General features: G+C 35.0%; 1 protein-coding gene across 2 annotated transcripts; it reads left to right on the forward strand.

Moving 5' to 3' along the window:
* Window positions 1-18,904: 18,904 nt before the first annotated feature.
* On the forward strand, window positions 18,905-20,807 carry LOC145117143 (uncharacterized). 2 transcript variants are annotated; one of them, XM_079053452.1, is made up of 5 exons: window positions 18,905-19,308; window positions 19,966-20,061; window positions 20,154-20,202; window positions 20,315-20,437; window positions 20,602-20,807. In XM_079053452.1, the coding sequence occupies exons 1-4, from the start codon at window positions 18,913-18,915 to the stop codon at window positions 20,407-20,409; spliced, it is 636 nt and encodes a 211-aa protein (XP_078909578.1). In that variant the 5' UTR covers window positions 18,905-18,912; the 3' UTR covers window positions 20,410-20,437; window positions 20,602-20,807. The 2 variants fall into 2 exon arrangements, with proteins under 2 accessions (XP_078909578.1, XP_078909579.1); XM_079053453.1 differs by lacking the exon at window positions 20,602-20,807 and having other exon boundaries at window positions 20,315-20,438.
* Window positions 20,808-21,917: the final 1,110 nt, after the last annotated feature.

Below are 21,917 nucleotides of genomic sequence, written 5' to 3' on the forward strand. Positions count from 1 at the left end.
TTTGCTATAATTAAGGGAGAGGAGATTATACTTCATTCCAATTCTAAAAGCTTAGATTGTGAGTTTTTAATCAAATTTAGTCATAATTACATTATTTGCGTTCTAAAATTCGATTATGATTATTACTTCCCTTTTCATAATCTGAATTATGAGAACATGGCAAATAGAAATAGAAATATTATAGCAAAAGACTGGTATAGTATCATGTCTTTATGTGAGAAATCATGAATCGTGTCCCATATGCTTCGGATATAGGATCGATTACATGTGCTGTAATATTCATCTGTTCTAAATTTTTCCAAATGCCTATGGCATTAAGAGGGAAAAAGTACTAGAACTGGATATGACCAATATGATTAAGCAATTGTCAAGGACAATATGAGTTTTACCAAAGATTGGTTGCTCATGGACAATTGGAAGTATTATGTTTGGAAGGACCATATTGACATATTCTGAAAGGAGGCAACTCTTGTTCAGAAGTGATAGTCAAAATGGGAATGTGGAAATGTTTCCATAGGTGGAAGGTATTCATTAAATCTATTTAAGATTAGAAAACTTAATGCAAGAAGGATGTTCAAAGGAATGTACTTTGAATTTGAGACTTCGTTTCCATGGAATTGCTCTCCATTGGAATAATTTGTAAATGTATGTGTGACAACCCGAACCTTTTTTTGTTAACGTTAGCCAATCCCGTTAAATAGTGTCACACCCCCAAACCTGAACGGTGGAAACATTCGGGGGCGGAGGACGTCATGTACAGTATCATAACAAATGTAAAATAGTAATCAACGCAACAACAACCATTGTATTGATAATAAAGTGTTTACATTGAATACATAAAGTAGATAGTGTGATTTCAAAAGTAAATGACCAAAACAAAGACTTGAAGCTACTATGCTCCATCTTCTTGACACTTGTACGAGTACCTGCTTATTAGTTTCCTGAGAATACAAGTGATTTGGAAAGTGTATCAACATTTAAGTTGGTGAGTTCATAAGTATTTGATTTAGAAGGTAAGTTTATTGTTTCTTGAAAATGTTCGTATGATATTACAGAAAATCCTATATTTTCTTATTAGCTTGAAGTGTAGCCCTTAGCATTGATGACAAAATATATTTGATTCTTACGTTTAAAGAGTGATATATGATACTTTGAATTTGTATATGAAAAGTGACCAATATTAGTTCCTACTGTGATTACTTGGTGCACACAAGTTATATAAAATCAAAGATCGAACTGACAGTCGAATGAGTGGATCTGCCCTAAGCCCACAACCAAACAAGGAATAGGAAATGAGGCGGAAATCACACATTCCACTGCCTATCGAATCTTCATTGTATATAACCCAAACATATCCACTAAGTAGTCATATCAATATGTAACTATATGTATATGTTTCCAGAAAATCCGATATTTTCTCATAAAAGGAGTTATGAATCTTTGTTTGTATACAATGAAGGTCTCGAACCAGGAAAAACCTATATTTTCCTAACAGTGGAGAGTAGTCTCAAATGTCCAAGACTATGATTTTGTAAGTAAATATGTCATACTTAAAATAATGAGGCATAGTTTTATTAGTAAACAAAACTATAAGAAGTTTGTAATTTGACGCAGGAAAAACCTATATTTTCCTAACAATGAGGAGGAGTCTCAAATGTCCAAGACTATGATTTGTAAGTAAATATGTCATACTTAGTTCGGTATCTTGTAGTTTTATTAATAAGTAAAACTAATTGAAGATGTGTTTACCTTGAGTTTTGAATGTGTTGATAATACCCTATCATGATTACCTGGTTCCTACGAATTATATATAACTGAGATTTGAACCGGCAGTCGATTGGGTGAATCTGCCCTAAGTCCACAACCAAACAAGGAACAGGAAATGAGGCGGAAATCATACATTCCACTGTCTATCAAGTAAAAGCCATATATAACCCTAATGTAAATACGAAGTAATCATATAGTTATTATCCCTTTGAGCTTGATTGAGTTGCGTATTACTAAGAGTCATTGTTTCCGCGTTGCGAGTTCCTATAACCATGCTAATATGACGAATATCCTTACTGTAAATGACATTTGTCACCCCGGGTCGACTGTAGCTAACAGTCAAGGTGCGGGATTGTCAGTCCCGTATAGATCTATACACACGTATCACATTCTCACAACAGAGACTCTGGTTATAAAACAGGGCTTTCTCGTGGTACCTTGACAGGTATGGTGAAGACGATTGACTCACATATTCTCAATTAAGTCACGTATTTGGAAAGATATATGAATGATTTCTGAAATGATTACCCTTTCTACAGTGTTAACAAAGGCATAATAATGAGTTGCATTTTCTTATATAAACATGATGTTATAGTTGAAATGGTTACTCTTGGTATGATGTAGTATTAAGATATATAAATAAAGCATATTTCTATTTATAAAACATATTGTACCCTATGAGGGTAAAGTTGCGATATATGATGTTTTGCATGATAATAATTTAATAAGATAGTTAAAACAACAGTATGAAAAGTATAGCAAAAGATTTGTGTTTCACACGAGTTTAACCGTGTGTTTACTTGTATTCCCCCCCCCCCTTAAAAGCGTTTAAAAGCATTTAAAAAGCATTTGAAAACTTAGTGATAGGGGTATGAACTCACTTGATAGAAGTGGTGAGTTGAAGAAGGCGAGACCAAACTTGGGCAGTACTTCGACTGGAAAGAAGCAAGTTCCTCGGGAACTTCGGGACTTCGAGCCTTGCGTCGTGTGCTAGGGTTGTTATTGGGGATTCGGGGTGGTCTCGGGATGCTTAACACAGAGTAGAAGTGGGAGAGAGGATAGGAATGAGCAGCCAAACTCGAAAGGCTTCGATTTCTATATATAGGCTAAAAATCGAAGTTCACGTCGTGAGTTTTGCCAATTCACGTCGTGAGTTTGTCCCGATTTGTCATGGCATGCGTCATCCGTCAAGTGGCTCTAAAATGGTCAGTCAGACTGTTCACGTCGTGAACTCTGAAAAATCTGACACAACGTCGAAACTCGTGCCTTGAACTTCAGAAATTCATATCTTTCGCATACGAGCTCCGTTTCGACTTTCTTTATATCCACGCGTAGGTGAGATTATGCTCTACAACTCTCGTTTAGACTTTGTTGGCTAATTTTGAGTTTATTTTTAATGTTACATTTTTAACAGGCCAGGACAGGAAAAGTCCGTTAAAAATCCATAACTTCTTCATCCGATGTCCGTTTTCGTCAGACTTTTTACCGTTGAAATACCATTGATGAGATCTTCGATTCTCATTTAGGTCATGTTGGCAAAAAGTCGCTCGATCTCGATTTCGAGTTTTTAGCTGTCTACTGCTATGTCCGAAACTTCGAAAAATCATAACTTCCTCATATGAAGTCAGATTTGGGCGTTCTTTTTATGTATGCTTACGGTTTTGGGATATCTACAACTTTCATTTAGATACCTAAGGTTGAAAAGTATTTTATTGAAATTTCGTATTTTACCCTTAACAGTATTTTACCGGTTTTGTTGCGGATCTTCGATTGGTCATAACTTCTTCGTTATAACTCGGATTTCAGTGTTCTTTATATTTTTGGAAACCTAGTTACGATCTCCACTATTTTATTTATCCCAATTAAGGTTATTGAACAATTATTTTTGACCTAATTTTTGTTGGTGTTACAAATAGATTTTGTCTTTTATTTAGTTCCGTCAAATTCGTATGGTTTGGGAAAAATCCTTAGAGTTATATAATTTAATTTTATATATAGGAGTCAGAACCAAAATCGTAAGAAAACCCGAGTCTCCTTCGAAAATCAGCAGATATCGGCCTGACTGGTGTTCACGGCCGTGAACCCAATCATGGCCGTAAAACTGATCACGGCCGTAAACCCATTCTCGGTGGGTGGACCCCACCACCGACCATGAAAACCCCCTATAAATACCTGACCCCTACCCTCATTTACACTTTTTATGGCCGAAAACTCTCCCACTCTCTCTCTAACCCCTCAACCACAAACACTAAAATACCCTCTTTCTTCCGAAAATCATCAAGACTCACCTTTGGGCGTTGTTGTCGAACATCTAAAATGCGTTTTTCATCGAATCCAGCAGTGCTGTTCTTGAGTTCACGGCCATACACCCTTCAAAACTTCAAACCTTCAAAGGCTGCAAACCGTTCACGGCCGTGAACCCTTCAAATATTCATATTTCCCTCAAGAACATTGTTCATGATCGTAAAACCTTCAAGGGGCTGTTCACGGTCGAGAACAGTTCATGGCCGTAATCCCTTTCACGGCCGCAAACCCTTCTTAAGTGGTGAACTTGGCTGAAAACCCGCTTTCCCCGATTCAATCGAGTCCCGGTAACATTCCTAAACCGAAAACAAGTGTTTTTCCAACACTATAAATAATGGTTTCGCTAATGAAATACATATATGTATTTAATTGTTATTAGGATCCCATTAAGTGCCGCGTACATCAACCCGAGGGTCCTCACTTCCAGTTTCGTTGTCCGACATTTCACACAACCAACTGCGAGTTCATACCCCTATGCTTTTATGTTTTTAATGTTTTCAGGGGGAGAATACAAGCCAAACACAAATGATTTGTGAATTTATACAAAAGGATTTCAAAACACTTAAAACTGATGCAATGGACATAGTCATACGGTTTCCACATCTCATAAAATATTTAGATATTTTAATCCCTTTTGTATTATGTTGAGCATAAGGGATGTTTTCGACTTACGGCCAAATTGCATAGTTTTCAGATAAATTCATGAACCAAATACATAATATTCATACAAACTATAGTAGGTATAGTTTGGGGTTTCAAAATACAGCATCACTAATTCAGAGTTTATACATTGTTAAACATATAAACTATGACAGACTTAGTTTATGATATTCTCGGGTAACAAGGATACTTTATTACATAATTATTTAAGTATAATTATTATTCTATAAAGTATACACCCAGGTTTAAATACAATAGATCAACACAGAACTGCACGTAAACTAGATTATACATAATTGTGAGACTCTACTTCAAAATTGTACCCTTTGGTGTACTGAATTAAATCCTATCATAGTATAACTAGAGTCTCCTGGAGGGAGAGTGTGAGATTTGTGAATAGATATATTCGGGACTGACAATCTCACACCTGAACTGCTAGCTACAGTTAGGAAGGCATGTCTGGGGTGACAAATGTCATATATCCAACACTTGAAGAACGTCGTAAAGGTCTCTAGGTCATATCAAGCATGGTTATACGACTCATAATAGTATAAAATAACCTTTTGTTTACGGAATTTCATTCTTCTTTAGTTTTATTTTCATTAATAGAACTATTTCATAACACAACTGGAGGATTCCAGGGATTTCATCTCGTGGTTTTATTTTAATTAATAAGACTAATATATATATATATATATATATATATATATATATATATATATGTATATATATATATATATATATATATATATATATATACTGGTGTTATCCAGGGATTTTCATACAAAAAGGGGTTTTACATTCAAAACCGTAATATACAATTCATTTGGTGGTAATCAGGCATTCAAACTAATACTTTATGGAACACTGTAACGAACACATATGTTAGAAAATATTGGATTTTCTTGGAAAGCATTCAAACTTTTTCACTGAATCATTAACATGATTTCCTTACAAAAACATGCTTATGAACTCACCAGATTTATGTTGATACTCTTTTCAAAACCACTTGTATTCTCAGGGAATCAATAGACAGGTACCTCAGCAGACTTTTGAGAAGACGAAGCACATAGAGTCACGTCTTTATATTTTGTTATACTTTTGATGTATATGAATATGAATCAAACAAATGTAAATATATTTTTATATATTCAATGTAATGGTTGTGTTTACCTTGCTTACTATGATGCAATTGTTGTGATACTACATATGACGTCATCCACCCCCAAACGTTTCCGCCGTCCCGGTTTGGGGGTATGACAGATCGGTATCAGAGCTAATGTTTATAGTGAACTGAGGATACCGAACCTTACATGGTATACAACTATAAACACTAAAGGGGCCGAAGCGCTCTGAAACTAAAAGTACACTATAAAAATTTAAGTATTTTACAAAAGTATACAAGTATACATATGTAGAAGAAGCTAACATAGTAAGAACTACATAAAAGTATTTAGGGCGAGTTGGACACTGCGGTTAAACATGAATAGTTATGCAATCATATGTGGGGCCAATATAACCTGATCAATTATATTTTTCCGAGATATTGCCAACATGTGTTTGGGAGTGACTGTGGTGTTGGGACAAGTCTAAAACTCACCAAAATCATATACAAACGAAGCACATAGTTAAAATACTATAGGAGTATTTTATGGTTCTATAACACTACACAGAGTTATCACTAGTAGTACAAACCCTCATAAATGAAAGACCTGCAATTCCTTGTTTATGTTAGTAAACCTTTATTGTAGATCTCTATTATCGCTGTAGGAATTAGATATATCTTGCTCGAAAATATCCGATTCATGATCAGTATAGAAGACTTATCGTTATTCTTCCCTTGTATCTTCTAGAGAAACGTGCCTCCAAAGAAGAGGCCCAACAGAAAGAACAACGATCCTCCGCCGCCACCGCCTCCTCAGTTCGATCCTGCCATGTTCCAGGCAGCAGTTACAGCCGCTGTGGCTGCCGCAATGGCGCAAATAAATCCAGGTGGCTCTAGCGGATCAAGGAGTGGTACCCATCCCCAAAATACCTGACCCCTACCCTCATTTACACTTTTTCTGGCCGAAAACTCTCCCACTCTCTCTCTAACCCCTCAACCGCAAACACTAAAATACCCTCTTTCTTCCAAAAATCATCAAGAATCACCTTTGGGCGTTGTTGTGGAACATCTAAAACACGTTTTTCATCGAATCCAGTTGTGCTGTTCTTCAGTTCACGGCCGTACACCCTTCAAAACTTCAAACCTCCAAAGGCCGCAAACCGTTCAAACATTCATATTTCCCTCAAGAACACTGTTCACGGCCGTAAACCCTTCAAGGGGTTGTTCACGGCCGAGAACAGTTCATGGCTGTAATCCCTTTCACCGCCGCAAACCCTTCTTAAGTGGTGAACTTGGCTGAAAACCCGCTTTCCCCGATTCAATCGAGTCCCGGTAACATTCCTAAACCGAAAACAAGTGTTTTTCCAACACTATAAATAATGGTTTCGCTAATGAAATACATATATGTATTTAATTGTTATTAGGATCCCGTTAAGTGCCGCGTACATCAACCCGAGGGTCCTCACTTCCAGTTTCGTTGTCCGACATTTCACACAACCAACTGCGAGTTCATACCCCTATGCTTTTATGTTTTTAATGTTTTCAGGGGGAGAATACAAGCCAAACACAAATAATTTGTGAATTTATACAAAAGGATTTCAAAACACTTAAAACTGATGCAATGGATATAGTCATAGGTTTCCACATCTCATAAAATATTTAGATATTTTAATCCCTTTTGTATTATGTTGAGCATAAGGGATGTTTTCGACTTACGGCCAAATTGCATAGTTTTCAGATAAATTCATGAACCAAATACATAATATTCATACAAACTATAATAGGTATAGTTTGGGGTTTCAAAATACAGCATCACTAATTCAGAGTTTATACATTGTTAAACATATAAACTATGACAGACTTAGTTTATGATATTCTCGGGTAACAAGGATACTTTATTACATAATTATTTAAGTATAATTAATATTCTATAAAGTATACACCCAGGTTTAAATACAATAGATCAACACAGAACTGCACGTAAACTAGATTATACATAATTGTGAGACTCTACTCCAAAATTGTACCCTTTGGTGTACTGAATTAAATCCTATCATAGTATAACTAGAGTCTCCTGAAGGGAGATCGTGAGATTTGTGAATAGATCTATTCGGGACTGACAATCCCACACCTGAACTGCTAGCTACAGTTAGGCAGGCATGCCTGGGGTGACAAATGTCATATATCCGACACTTGAAGAACGTCGTAAAGGTCTCTAGATCATATCAAGCATGGTTATACGACTCACAATAGCATAAAATAACCTTTTGTTTACGAGATTTCATTCTTCTTTAGTTTTATTTTCATTAATAGAACTATTTCATAACACAACTGGAGGATTCTAGGGATTTCATCTTGTGGTTTTATTTTAATTAATAAGACTAATATATATATATATATATATATATATATATATATATATATATATATATATATATATATATATATACTGGTGTTATCCAGGGATTTTCATACAAAAAGGGGGTTTTACATTCAAAACAGTAATATACAATTCATTTGGTGGTAATTAGGCATTCAAACTAATACTTTATGGAACACTGTAACGAACACATATGTTAGAAAATATTGGATTTTCTTGGAAAGCATTCAAACTTTTTCATTGAATCATTAACATGATTTCCTTACAAAAACATGCTGATGAACTCACCAACTTTATGCTGATACTCTTTTCAAAACCACTTGTATTCTCATGGAATCAATAGACAGGTATCTCAACACACTTTTGAGAAGACGGAGCATATAGAGTCACGTCTTTATATTTTGTTATACTTTTGATGTATATGAATATGAATCAAACAAATGTAAATATCTTTTTATATACTCAATGTAATGGTTGTGTTTACCTTGCTTACTATGATGCAGATGTTGTGATACTACATATGACGTCATCCACCCCCAAACGTTTCCGCCATCCCCGTTTGGGGGTGTGACGGTATGTTTCCAAGTCTTTGTGACTTTTGTACATAGTCATTACAAGAGAATCAATGCATATAAGTTTAGAATCTAACAAATTTCAGTAAATGGAAAAGAATCTTGTATTCTTACATTTGCGGTAAGGATTTGGGATTGTGAAATGAGTATCATTGGAATCATGTTCAATTGATCTATTTCACAAAGTAAGGATCATAGACAAACATAGTGTGCATACTTGGAGTATGGCATAACTATTGTTTAGGAAACATAGTGTGCATGCTTGGAGCATGAGACAACTATTGTTTTAATTCAAGTATTAAGTTGATAAATCGAAACATTATGCAATGAATAATGTGTAATAAATATGGTGATAAAAAAAGGTGTTTTATTTATATTTATAAGTTCTGAGACCATATTGGATTCAATTGTTCTTGTGTTTCACTTTGCATGTTTTGACTTCCCGAATAACTAGGTTATTCAAACTCTCCACAGTCAATCATACTTTGGAAGTAGGTATGAATCAAGACTGTCATGAATTGGGCTTGTAGATGTCTAAAGTGTTTAGACATAGCAAAAGTTGCTGCAACATTCATGAGTGCTCTTGGAATGAGATTCGAGTATTGGATTAAACCCACGCTCATTTGAATCACTTCATGGATTTTATCACGAGTGATCATGAGACGATAATATCTTATATTCTTCAAACCTAGAGATATGAGTTGTTGACTATGAGTTGGTTATACATTGATTGTACGAAAATGCATTAGTAACTTGGTGTTATAAAACGTGCCTTTGTGTATGATTCAACAAATAGTTAGTACAAGCATATGAGTCGAAGTTTATCCGTTCCTTTTACCCCATGTGGATAAAAGCGATATATGTGGGCCCCTCGATGATTTAGTGATGACACCCCTAAGTGCCTGGCCAAGCCTGGACTGATTTGATTTGTTCAATTAGTCAGTCGTCATAAATTGGAAATCGGGAAACAACAAATGGACAGAGAGAATGATTATAATCCATGTCTCAGTCCATATGATATCTAGAATGGAGGAATATGTGATCCCTTATCTAATGGACACGTTATTGACTATGTCAGAGTTCGGCAGCGGCTTTAAGAGCTACGATTGCTATTCGAGATCTTGGAGTCATACTTGAATAATAGTTTTAGACTTATCCAAGTGGGAGACTGTTGGATTAGATGTCTAAGCCCATAACTATTATTGGTATGTACTCGACCCGAGAGTAGCATGGTCCATTTGGGTTGCACTTCACCGGAACAATTTGTATGGATAGTCTTTTGAGAATAGTATGTCTATGGTTTATTAATATATTATAAGTTATAATATATTAATATGAAATCATATTATTTAATTAGTATTGATCAAGAATTAATTTGGAATTAATTTGGTGATCAAAAGGATACTAATTAAATATGGACTCTTATATATATATATATATATATATATATATATATATATATATATATATATATAATGGGCCAATGTTCATTTAGGGTGGGCTAAGCTTGCATGGATAGTCCATGGAGTTTTTAACCCATGGATCCTATGTAAATGAAAGGTCATGGGTAACCCTAATCCACCATACTATATAAAGAGGTCCTTGGCACTTGAAATTTGCACTAGAGTGTGAAGAAAGAGGGCATAGCCTATTTTGAACAAGTGTATACTATTCTCTCAAGCATTAGAAGTTGTTTTGGTGATTTGTGATTCCATTTGAGGCTTCCACACTATTGGGGCTAAGCTCTTAAAGGTTCAAGACTTCAAGCTCAAAAGATATGTCATATAACTAGACTTTTGTAGTATAGTTGCTCCATAATATGCTAGTTAGGATGATGCTTTGGAATTTAGTATATTTACATGTATAATAGTGAAAACATAGATCCAAGGCACATAGGGTTGCATGCACACCATAGGAGTGTTAGAATGCTCAAAACCCATCACTTAAGCCCTCATTTCCGCCTCACCAGCAACCTTACTCCCCAGAGTGAAACCCTGATCGCCTAGAGTGAGCTAAGAGAGAAAAGAGAGTTAATCTTAGGCATTTTGTGATCTTTTGGAGGAGAAGTGGAGAGCATCAAAGCTTGGATCGAGAGGAGGTTTTTGGATCCAGAGATTCTTCAGAGAATTGCTTCAGTTGGAGGTAAAAAGATGCTAACTTGATCATTTCTTTATGAGATATTGGTTTAGGGAGTTTTTTAGGGTTTCCTCCCATCCATCTTGTGCCATTGAGTCATTTGAGCATGGCTTGAGGTTGGAACCTCAGATCTGGACTGTAGGAGGCCTTGTGAGTCCAAAGACCCGAGCTTTATTGAGCTGGAGGCAAGCTCTTGTGCATCTAACCCTTGTTGGAGCTTGTATTGGCATTATGAGCCTAATATGCCATGTATGAATGCAAAGCTTGCATCTTTACGTGATATTCGAGCCTTAGGAAGATAGATCTGGAGTATGGGGCATCAGTTCTGCCTTAAAACGTCTGAATGAGAATTCGACTTAAGGGACTCGACGAGTCGGTTGGAGTTTGTCCCGATGAGTCTGAGCATGCTGTAACTCGGCGAGTTGAGTTGGACTTTCATGAGGATTCTGAGGAACCAAATGGACTCGACGAGTTGCATAGATGCACTCGACGAGTTGGGTCAACATGGACTGTTGACTCGAGTGTTGACTTCTGTTGACTTTAGGGTTTGGTCAACTTGAGGGATGGAGGTCATGGAGGGGTAAAATGGTCTTTTACCCATCCTAAGACTTAAAGAAGAACTATCATGAAATGTGATCTTTAATTATTAATTAGAGATGCTTGTTACATGTAGGCGGGGATTACACTGTTCGAGGGGTATTTAGTTTCCTTGCTTGCTTTCGAGGTGAGTCTTCTCGCTATACTTACCTAGAGTGGTAATCTATGTGTGACCAGAGGGTCTTATGTGCTTATATTGAGTATTGTGATATCCTGCATTATGTCTTTGTGATTTATGTTGTGTATTATTCTGAGTTTGCTGAGTTAGGACCGGAGGGTCCACCCGAGTTGTGGGACCGGAGGGTTCCACTGAGACACATTAACTGGAGGGTCTTATTCGATTATAGCCATGAGAGGCTAATAAGATGTGTGTGGTGTTTTGGGGAACTCACTAAGCTTCGTGCTTACCGTGTTATGTGATATGTGTTTCAGGTGCTTCTTAGGATTGCGGGAAGGCACCGACTTGATTGTACACACGAGATGGAGTTATGTTTTGGAGGATCCTGGATTTTATTCAACAGTTATGAAAATGTGTTTTCGATAATTTGATGATTGGAGATTTTGTGAAAAGTGTTGATGAGATTTATGTGATTTTAAAATGAAAAATTTGTTTTAAAATTTACGGTGTTACATCACCATCTGATAGGTCAAGCACCACTCAATGTACCAGGCCATCCCCTATTCATGCATTGCCACCAGTAACGGAATCTAAAATCTTGATACATCTTGGTGGCTCCAAGTGTATCGAAAATCTGGACTTATGTGCCTCCTCCAGCACAGTCTGTCTGATCCCGCCAAAATATGGTACCCAAACCCGACCACACCGGGTCAACAATCCACGACTATCAGTAGAAAACCTGTCAATCTCGCCCCTGATTCTGTCTTGCTTCCAATTTTCCTTCTTGACTCCCTCGGCCTGAGCCTCACTGATTAGATCCAAAAGCAGCGAGTTATATATACATTCATACATAATCTCCCCATGGAAGAACTAGTCGATTTGAGGCTCAAAGCATCACAACCACATTCGCTTTTCCCGGGTGGTAAAGAATCTCGCAGTCATAATCCTTGACCACGTCAAGCCATCTATGCTGCCACATATTCAGATTTGGTTGACCCATGAGACACCTCAAACTCTTGTGATCCGTGTAGATTGTACATCGGACCCCATAATGATGATGTCGCCATATCTTGAGGGAAAACACCACTACCCCCAACTCCAGATCATGCGTCGAATACCGAACCTCATGCAGCTTTATAACATTTATCATGCGTTTTTTTCAAAGAAATCTAAATAGATGTGAAAAAACTAAAGTTCGGTATAAAAATGATTCATTTGCATGTGTTTTTATTTAATTTAACCGGTTCAACCGGTTTAATATAACCGGTTCAATCGGATTTTTATAAAAACCGACCGGTTCATTCCGGTTCAGAAATAGACATGAAATCAGTGTTAGTTAAACCGCTCCTTCCTCCAGTACCCACTGTCCAACCGGTTCGACCGGCAGGTTCAAACCGATTTTTAAAACATTGTTTCAAACTGTGAAAGGCCTTGTATGATGTGACAATATTTATGTTTATGTGGCATTGCAAATTTGATTTTCAAGAGCTGATGGAGGTGCTCTAACAAAATCTGTTAAATATGTAAGGTTTCGTTAATCTTTTAGTTTTTAATCCATAAAAAACAACTTACATGGAAAATAATAAGCCAAGTGTATAAAATCCACGTCACTTTCTCCCTCTAAATAATCGACTAATATAGTATAAAATCCCCGCGCCCAGATTTTCAGGATTTGATTGTTCCTATTATCTTCTCTATGACCGAGCCTCATTTTTGCTATGATTTATCTTGATCTTCTTTAGCGATTTACTCCCCCATCTTCGCTATGGTTAATTGATCATCATCTTTGAGTTCTTCATGTAAGATTTCTTTTCAGTTCTTGCTTGGCTCTATTGCTCAGCGGAATCGTAAGAAGATACCATGTACGTTAATTATTCAACATATTCTACATTAAACTACTTGTTTCATGTTGTTTTGGATTGATTAGACAAGCATTGTGTTCTCAATAGTCAAGTTGGGGTAAACTTTAAAGTAATAATTTTTCTTGTCACTTATAGTTCAAAATTCAACATTATCTGCTTCATTCAAGCTTTGAGAATCGATTAGCGGGATATTGATTACGAGATCTAAGTGATCAGTTAGGGCAAGAATTACAATTTAAACTTGTTGAAGGTAATTTTTCCAAACCTATTATTTTTTTATTGTTTTAGTTTAGAATTTTATTATCAAACACCTCAAAGTTTCCTATTATGCAGATGGCCACATCATCTTTTGGGTCGAAATATATTTCAGTTGAATTGCACCATAATGGGATGTTTGTGAAGATTCCTCTCACTTACTCATTGGTAAGGTTAAGTTTTTTATTAATCTTGATTTTAGCAACCAAGAATTGTATCAAATTGAAGATTTTTTTTGAGAAAGAGGTGAATACTACATTCATAAACATGTAATTTTGTATTCCAGGAAAAGAATTACAAAACGGATTAAGGTTGGTTAAATGTGATGATGATATAAATAACATGGTCGATTATGGGCTTACAAGTATCCAAAAAACTGAAATTTATTTAGATCATTTCAGGGAAGATTTAAGTGAGTTCATGGGAGAGGATGCACATATAGTACATGACATTGGTAATGCGGAACAAACATTAGGTGAGGGTATTATTGAGAGTGACAGTAGTAGTGCATCGAGTTGGATTGATGATGACGAAGATTTTGAGAATTCCGCTATAGATCATCTCTCAGAAGGAGATGATGAATTAATCGAGTTTAGAAAGAAAAAAATGAATTATCTTGTAACATCCTATTTCGAGAAGTTTTTTATTTTAGGATTATGGACATTAAATGGATCAAGTAAAGGCCTTGGGATTCAAGGGAATAGGGTTTAGACCCTATCGAATGTTGATAATATTGGTTATGTGACCTAAGCCATTGGTTTGTGTTTTGGAGTCAAAGGGTAAAATGGGAAAAGTAATATTCCAGGCTTCTTGCATGGATTATGGTTTTAGTTCGACATATATTATGTCAAAAAGTAATTAGATAGGGTTGTAGGGCTCGTCAATGCCTTTCATTTGATATAAAGATCACCGAAAATGGAGTTAAAACGAATAAGTTATGGTTGTTTGAAACTACAATGGTTTTGGGTGAAAAGTCGTGGCCACAACGTGGGGATCAGAGCCCACGACGTGGCGATCAATCAGGCCCAAGCTCATGATTTTTAGGGATTTCAACATATATAAGCATAATGCTCTGTATTTTTGGTCATTTTATCATCCTACATCAACTCTAGTACCCCTTAGGAAAAACCCTAGCCTCTACCTCCAATACATGAGCTTCTCATTTCCACTCTCTCCTCTTTTGAGTGCTTTTTATGACATTTTGATGAATTTAAAGATCAATAAGGCTCTTTTGGTTGCAAGGAATGATGCTTCAAATTTATATCCATCAAAGACACTACATTTCTAGACTATTGTAAGTATAAAGTTCCAATCTTGTTATCTAGTTCCTTAGATCTTGTTATTTGGGGTTTTTGGCACTTTTGGTCCATTTTATGGGTGATCTTGGATTTGAGTGGACTCCAACATCTTTTGATTAGTTTAGAATGCTTCTTGGACCTCATGGACTAGGAAAGTCATGATCTTTTTCCTTTCCTTTAATTCATGCAAGTTATCTTAGTCCTTTAGGCCATTTTGGTGTATTAAAGTTTAGATCTAGATTGATTGGGGCATTATTATGGATAAATTTAGAAACTTTATCCCTCTAGACATCTTATTGATTCAGATCTGGAAGTGAGAGACTTGGACTTAATGGATTAAGTTGAGAAAGATGCATTTTTGGGCCCTTTGAGACTTAAAGTCTAGATATTGGTGGTTTGGACCTTCATAATGGATAAAGTTAGAAACTTTATCCATTAAGACATTGGAAAGGATAAGATATGAGGTTTGGAGCTCTTGGAATCGGAAGGAATTTGATTAAGCTCGTTTAAGCTGTTCAGACCAGTCCCCACGACGTGGCCTTAGGTTGCCACGGCGTGGCGACTGGGGAATTCGCGTCTGTTTTGGCATTTTATGCCCATGACGTGGCCAAGGAAGGCCACGACGTGGAGGTCTGCTGATCGGAAATTTTTAATTTGACTTTGAGCATTGAATTTTTGACCAGTTTGACTTTTGGTCAAACTTGAGTAAAATTAAGCATATGGCTAAGGATTGATTTCCGATTGGCTTTAGGAAGCTTGGGTTAGCTATCACGTTGCCGAGGTAGCTGTTGGGATTCTGTTGAATAGTTCAGGTGAGTCTCTTCACTGTACTTGTGGGTCGAAGGCACCAATGCCGACCCACTATATTATGTTTGTAGGATGATAGTTGTCTTGGTGACACTTGCTGATATGTTTGTATGTGCTTGTTGTCTTTGTGACTCTTAATGATATGACTGTATGTTTTATGTATGTGGGGTTGATACAGACCTGACACAACTACGTGATGTTATATAGATTTATTATGGACACGGGGTTGATACGGGCTTGTAGGTTGATACGGGCCCGACACAGCTACGTGTTGTTATATAAAGTCATTATGGACTCAGGTTTGATATGGACCCGACACAGCTACGTGTTGTTATATACATATATGTTGTATGTGGTATTTTGGGGAACTCACTAAGATTTGTGCTTATGTTTAAAATGTTTTCAGGTAGATCTGGTCTCAAAAGGAAGAGTACGGCTTGATCACACTGCATCCCTGGAGATTTATTTCTCATTGATTGTGTATGGTTTTACTATGATATTTTGAGAATACTGTTACTCTGGTTGTCTTCTGGGTTAATGAATGAATGGTTTGGCTTACTAAAAATGAAATTTTTTACTCAGTATTTATGGGACGTTACATATCTATCACATATACATGTAGATGAGATAAAGGAGCCAAGTGAACATGAGACATACTTGAAAGATATTTCTACGACATTACAAAAAGCAACTAAAGATGAGAACGAGGTGAATAGTGAAGATGAGGACACCAAAGAGCTTTTTAAAGGACCTAGACATGATCCTCACACCCATTGGAGACTTACACCCCATTCCCGAGATCAACTTAACGAGAGAAAAGAAAGGAAATGGGTGAAAATGAGAAGAAATTAAAAGAAATTTGTTTTCCCGAGTTTCATTAAAGGAAGGAGTGGAGGGAAATGGAATTATCACTTTTCCTCCTAACTTTCCTTCCAATTTGGAAGGATTTGGAAAGAAATAACAAAATGATTAATTTTTCTTCCACTTCTCTCCAACTCGGGAACACAAAAGAAAATTTTCTTTTCCTTTCCTTTCTATTCCTTTTCTCTCATGATTTTCTTTCTCTTATTTTCATTTCTTTTCTTTCGGGAACTAGGCCTTATGAAACCTAAATTAGGTGAAATATTTTCAAGCCTACGCGCTTGCTAATGGTTATCCAATTTGGTATGATAGAATTGCTATAAGGTTTTAGCTAAATGTGGGTCGAAGAAGAAAGGTAAGGATGGTGTCCAAGTTTGCTCATGGAGATTATGGGCTACCTAGATGAAAACCGAATATGAAGTTGAAACTTGCTTCATTAGTTATATATAAAGTTATAGCAAACAAATTTGAGCATAAGATCCGGTATAATCTGAATATGAAGTTGAAATATTTGCAAGCAATAGGTAAGAAAAAAAATTTAACGGGGTACAATTTCAAAACTTTGGATTGCTTCTAAAGCATCATATCCACAACAATTTGAAGAAGTAATGAGACAAATTAGGTTAGAAAACCCACTATCATACCAATATATCATATGAACATTCGTCTCAAACATGGTATGTTTAATATAGTTTTTATTGATAACTATGTTTTCATTGATAATTAGTTTTTGATTAATATGCCATATTTGATGTAGGTCATTCTTTATGACATGTACATGGTGTGATGTAGTAGAGAACGATATCAATGAATGTTTCAATTCACTAATACTTGATGCCAGGAGTCAACCTATTATAACCATGTCAGAGGCTATAAGAATTATAATCATGGAAAGAATGGAAGAGACGAGGAAGAAAGTTGAAAGATGGGATCATGACATATGACATATGTCATGTGATAAGAAAAAAGCATGAACATCTTAAGGACTTGCAAAGGTAAGTAACTATTTATTTTATAACTACCTTACTAACTGTGACAAGTAATTTATTTTTATATACCCAACTTAGTGTAAATAATCCATTACTTTTCAATCGTTTGATTTAAACCCAAATCGTGTTGCAAATTTCATAAGTCCACAACCTGGTTGCACGTTTCATACTTCTATGATCTGTCATATTTGTTCTAAAATTCTATCGGAAACAAATGAATCAATTTGGAGTTTGAAATCAAACGGATCAATTTTTGATAACTAATATCAACATATGAAGCTTCTTTCTCTAGTAATTTACTTATACTTTGGTTGTTACCAATTGAAGATTGAAGAAATAGAAAATGAAGAACATAGAAATCAGAATCGTTAGAGTGGAACATGAAAAAAAAATACAGAAAGATTTTAAACTCTTAATCTTGCCCTAACCGATAAAAAAGATAGCAATGCATGCCATAATCGATTATCAGAAGGCCAAATGAATAGAAGATGGTAAATTTCAAATGAAACAATTGCATTCAACCAAACCATTCCCCTGATAGATGGTGGCTGAATCAAGAGTAAAGAGAAAACAGAACAAGGAGTAACGAGGGCATACAGGACATTACATTGAAGAGAATTGAATTTGCAGGGAAGTTTAGTTATCCCTAGAAAGATGATTATAACGTATCAATCACAAAACAAGATGACGACTCAAAGATCTTGAACGATAGATTTTGATTATTTGAAAGAGGAATGACATGGAAAATTATACATGTGGATTGTCAATATAATCGAATAATGTCAGTTAAAAATTTAATGGTCGCAAGGTTAACAAGCTGTATAAATTAGACCTATTTTAAAGCATCATTGTATATTTTGTATAAAAGTTAACATAATTGCATTCCTTGTATAAATAAGCACTTATCCCTATTTTTATCAGTTTTTTTTTTATTTTACATAATAAGTCTTTTAACACTTAATTTTCTTAACATATTTTTTACAATTCTTTTTACAAATTTGTTTATATAGTTATTTTATAAAATTATTTTTCACACCTACACTCCCCAGTTTGTTTTTCCACAAATCTTTTTCCAAAATTTGTTTTTATATATTTTTAAAAGTTTGTCTTTTTTGAAAACAATAAAATATCTTTTTCCCGCCAACGTATATACCCAAATTTCTTGATTCAAATCACTCCAGACATCCGTTGTAAGGAGGAGATGAAAAGGAGGTCAACGAGAAAGTCGTCGGCGGCGAATTTTCTCATGACGCCGCCGCCGTTGGTGGCGACTGTAAACCGATCACCAAGTGAATCTCCCGAGATTATCAAATCCAGTTCAAGCTGCTTCACTACACCTACGAATTCAACCTCATCTCTAAAAGAGGATCGCAGAAGCAACGACAACAACCGAAAAATACATGCTGCAGAGCCGCGAAACGCAACTTCTCCGATGCAGTCTCTCTCTTCACTGAGTAAAACAGGTAACAGTATCGCCGATCTGAAGAAAATGACATCGTCGCGCATTAATTCAATCAAGCGTCAAATTGATTGCTCTTATTCCGATATACTCAAGGACATGGAAGTTTCTCACTCTCGTCTACAGAAACGATATAAGGTCAGTGAATATCTCTCGTTCTTAGTGCTTGTATGAAGTTATCAGGGAGAATGTAAGTTGCTGATCGTAGATCGTTTTCTCATATCGATCTTAGTTGTGTAAAAGTTAATTATCTGCTAACCAATTATAAATCAGCTTTAGGAAGGTTCATCTCTGATTATCGATTTATATTTTCACATTGAACAAATTACGTTGATGAATCTAGATGTAGAACATGTATATTTTGCTTGTAGATTTTCTCACGTATGCAATTTCATTTCTGATTAGTGATGTGCATCTCCTATTTCCATAATCATTACTTGGATTCTATGTTTATATGCAATTAGAGATCACAATCTCTTCTTCCTTAAATAAGATACGTTGAATTCAATTTAAATTTCTTAATGTGTTCATCTATAAAATCCTCAGCTCATCAATGTAATTTTATATCCGTAAGAAACCTGGGGTCATGTTTTATGTAATTTTATACATATGCAACCACAGATCGTGTTTGATAGCTTCTTTGATCATGTCTTTTCTCTGAATTACATCCAAAACTTTGTATACAACTATACACATACATAATTCCATCACTATCTGTGGAAAATTTTCAAGTAGCTTCCATCATCTACCACCTATTCATCATGAAACCTATCTCCCCTGTTGTTATTTCATAAGGTCCAAAATCAAGCATGTGAACAAACAATGAGTGAAGTTGAAAAGGATTTCAAGAAGATGATTGATCACATGACTCAAACTCATGATGCAATGGAGGTTAGTTTTCTACTCATTTTCCAAGCCAATAACTTCTGAAAGCTCTTTATTATCTTTACATGTTTACATATCTCACAAGATGTTTGTTTTAGGCATCATATACAGATCTCATAGCAGAAGCACAAGCCCGAGCAACTCGTTGTATGTTTCTATTACATTTTTGTTATAACTTTAACTAAGAAGCATGTTTTCTTCTAAACACTCAAAGCTTATTCTAACTTCATTAAACTCTTTTCAATTCTTAAAATTTCAGTATGCAAAACAAGCATCCCTGGACTTTCACAATCTGTGGAGAAAGCCATTGAAGCATTAAGGAGCCATTATGGGGCTGCATCAACTTCCTCATAGAGATAGCATTACCTAAACAAGTACTTAGGTGAGTAAACTATTACTAGACATTGTACACATACTTCCTCATTTTATTGGCAAAAGGACTTAAAAGTCCTTTTTATTTTCTACATATTTACAAATGATATGTGTTGCTGTTGCATACTTGTTCTTATATGCCTGTAATATACGAAGCTCCTTTATGTTTTTCAGGAAAAAACTTACTGGGAAGAGAAACTAGGGGTAATAAGGTAATTCAACTATTTGTGGTCTATATGCTATTTACTGATACTAGTTTTTTATTCAAATTAAAAGAAGAATTCGTTCCTATTATTATAACCATATATGATTAGATGATTAAACAATTGACAGAAGGAAATGGAAAATTAATGCGAAATGAGGAAAGGTGTATTAACTATTAAGGATTAAGGATCTCTCTATTTTGATTAAATATTATTACTAAAATAATTATCTAATGTTTAAATAAATAAATGAGAAGATTTATGTTTTAAAATCTCCAACCTAACACTACAAGTAAGTTTAATATTTTAATAATAAAACAATTTTTTTACTATTAGACTATTTTATTATCACATAACACTTGTAATATTTTAATTAAGGATCATTTTATTTCTGATAATACTTAATGTTTTTTAAATATTTATAAAAGTGAAAAATAAAAATCTATATCGGATTCAATATCAAGGTCTGATATGAATTTTGTAGTGATATTTATGTAAACTAATTTTTATATTTTTATTTTTATCTTGATAAAGCTAAAATGATAACGGATAAAATAGTTGATAAAAGAATGATGTTGATAATAAAAATAAAATAAAATAAAATGATATTAGATATAGATTAAAACGTGTCAAACACTAAATTTGTATAAGGAACTATTTCAATGTTTATGAAACACCGATTTGTACACTTCATTACATCTAAAACAACAAATAAAAGTTTTTTATTTTCTGAATAAGTCTTAGTTGTTTTATATTTTTCGTCAAATATAATCATAGCAAAACTATATTATTGCAGTTACACGCTCTTTTTGTTTTTATTTACTAAGATTGATAACAGTTAGTTTACTCCAATCAAATAAATATTTATTTATTTGATTATAAAATACAAAAAGAAACAAAACCGAATTTTTCTATTTATACAAATATAAGACTAGTAAAATGATGTCAAACAATTTATTTTGTTCTCTTGTTTAAAAAATTGTCCTAAAAGACAAAAATTGGGCTACAACATTGGGCCATTTAACCATATACTATTTCAAATTTCAAAACCCGATAACCCGGTTGGACCCATTGGGCTTTCTTCAGGCGGTTTTCGGTTGACTCGATGCCCACATGGCCACATCTACTTTTCACTCTTTTCTTTTTTTTAATTAATTTCATAATTTTACTTATTTGATATAAACCGAATCAATCAATTCAAAATTAGATGATGTAAAATGCACTAAACTACAATTTATTAGTGTCTCACATTCCAAACATCATTTAATTTTTTGTATAGATATGCTT

The sequence above is a fragment of the Lactuca virosa genome, chromosome 5 (assembly GCF_052849685.1).
Source record: "Lactuca virosa cultivar CGN04683 chromosome 5, Lactuca_virosa_CGN04683_v6, whole genome shotgun sequence".
Classification (NCBI taxonomy): domain Eukaryota; kingdom Viridiplantae; phylum Streptophyta; class Magnoliopsida; order Asterales; family Asteraceae; genus Lactuca; species Lactuca virosa.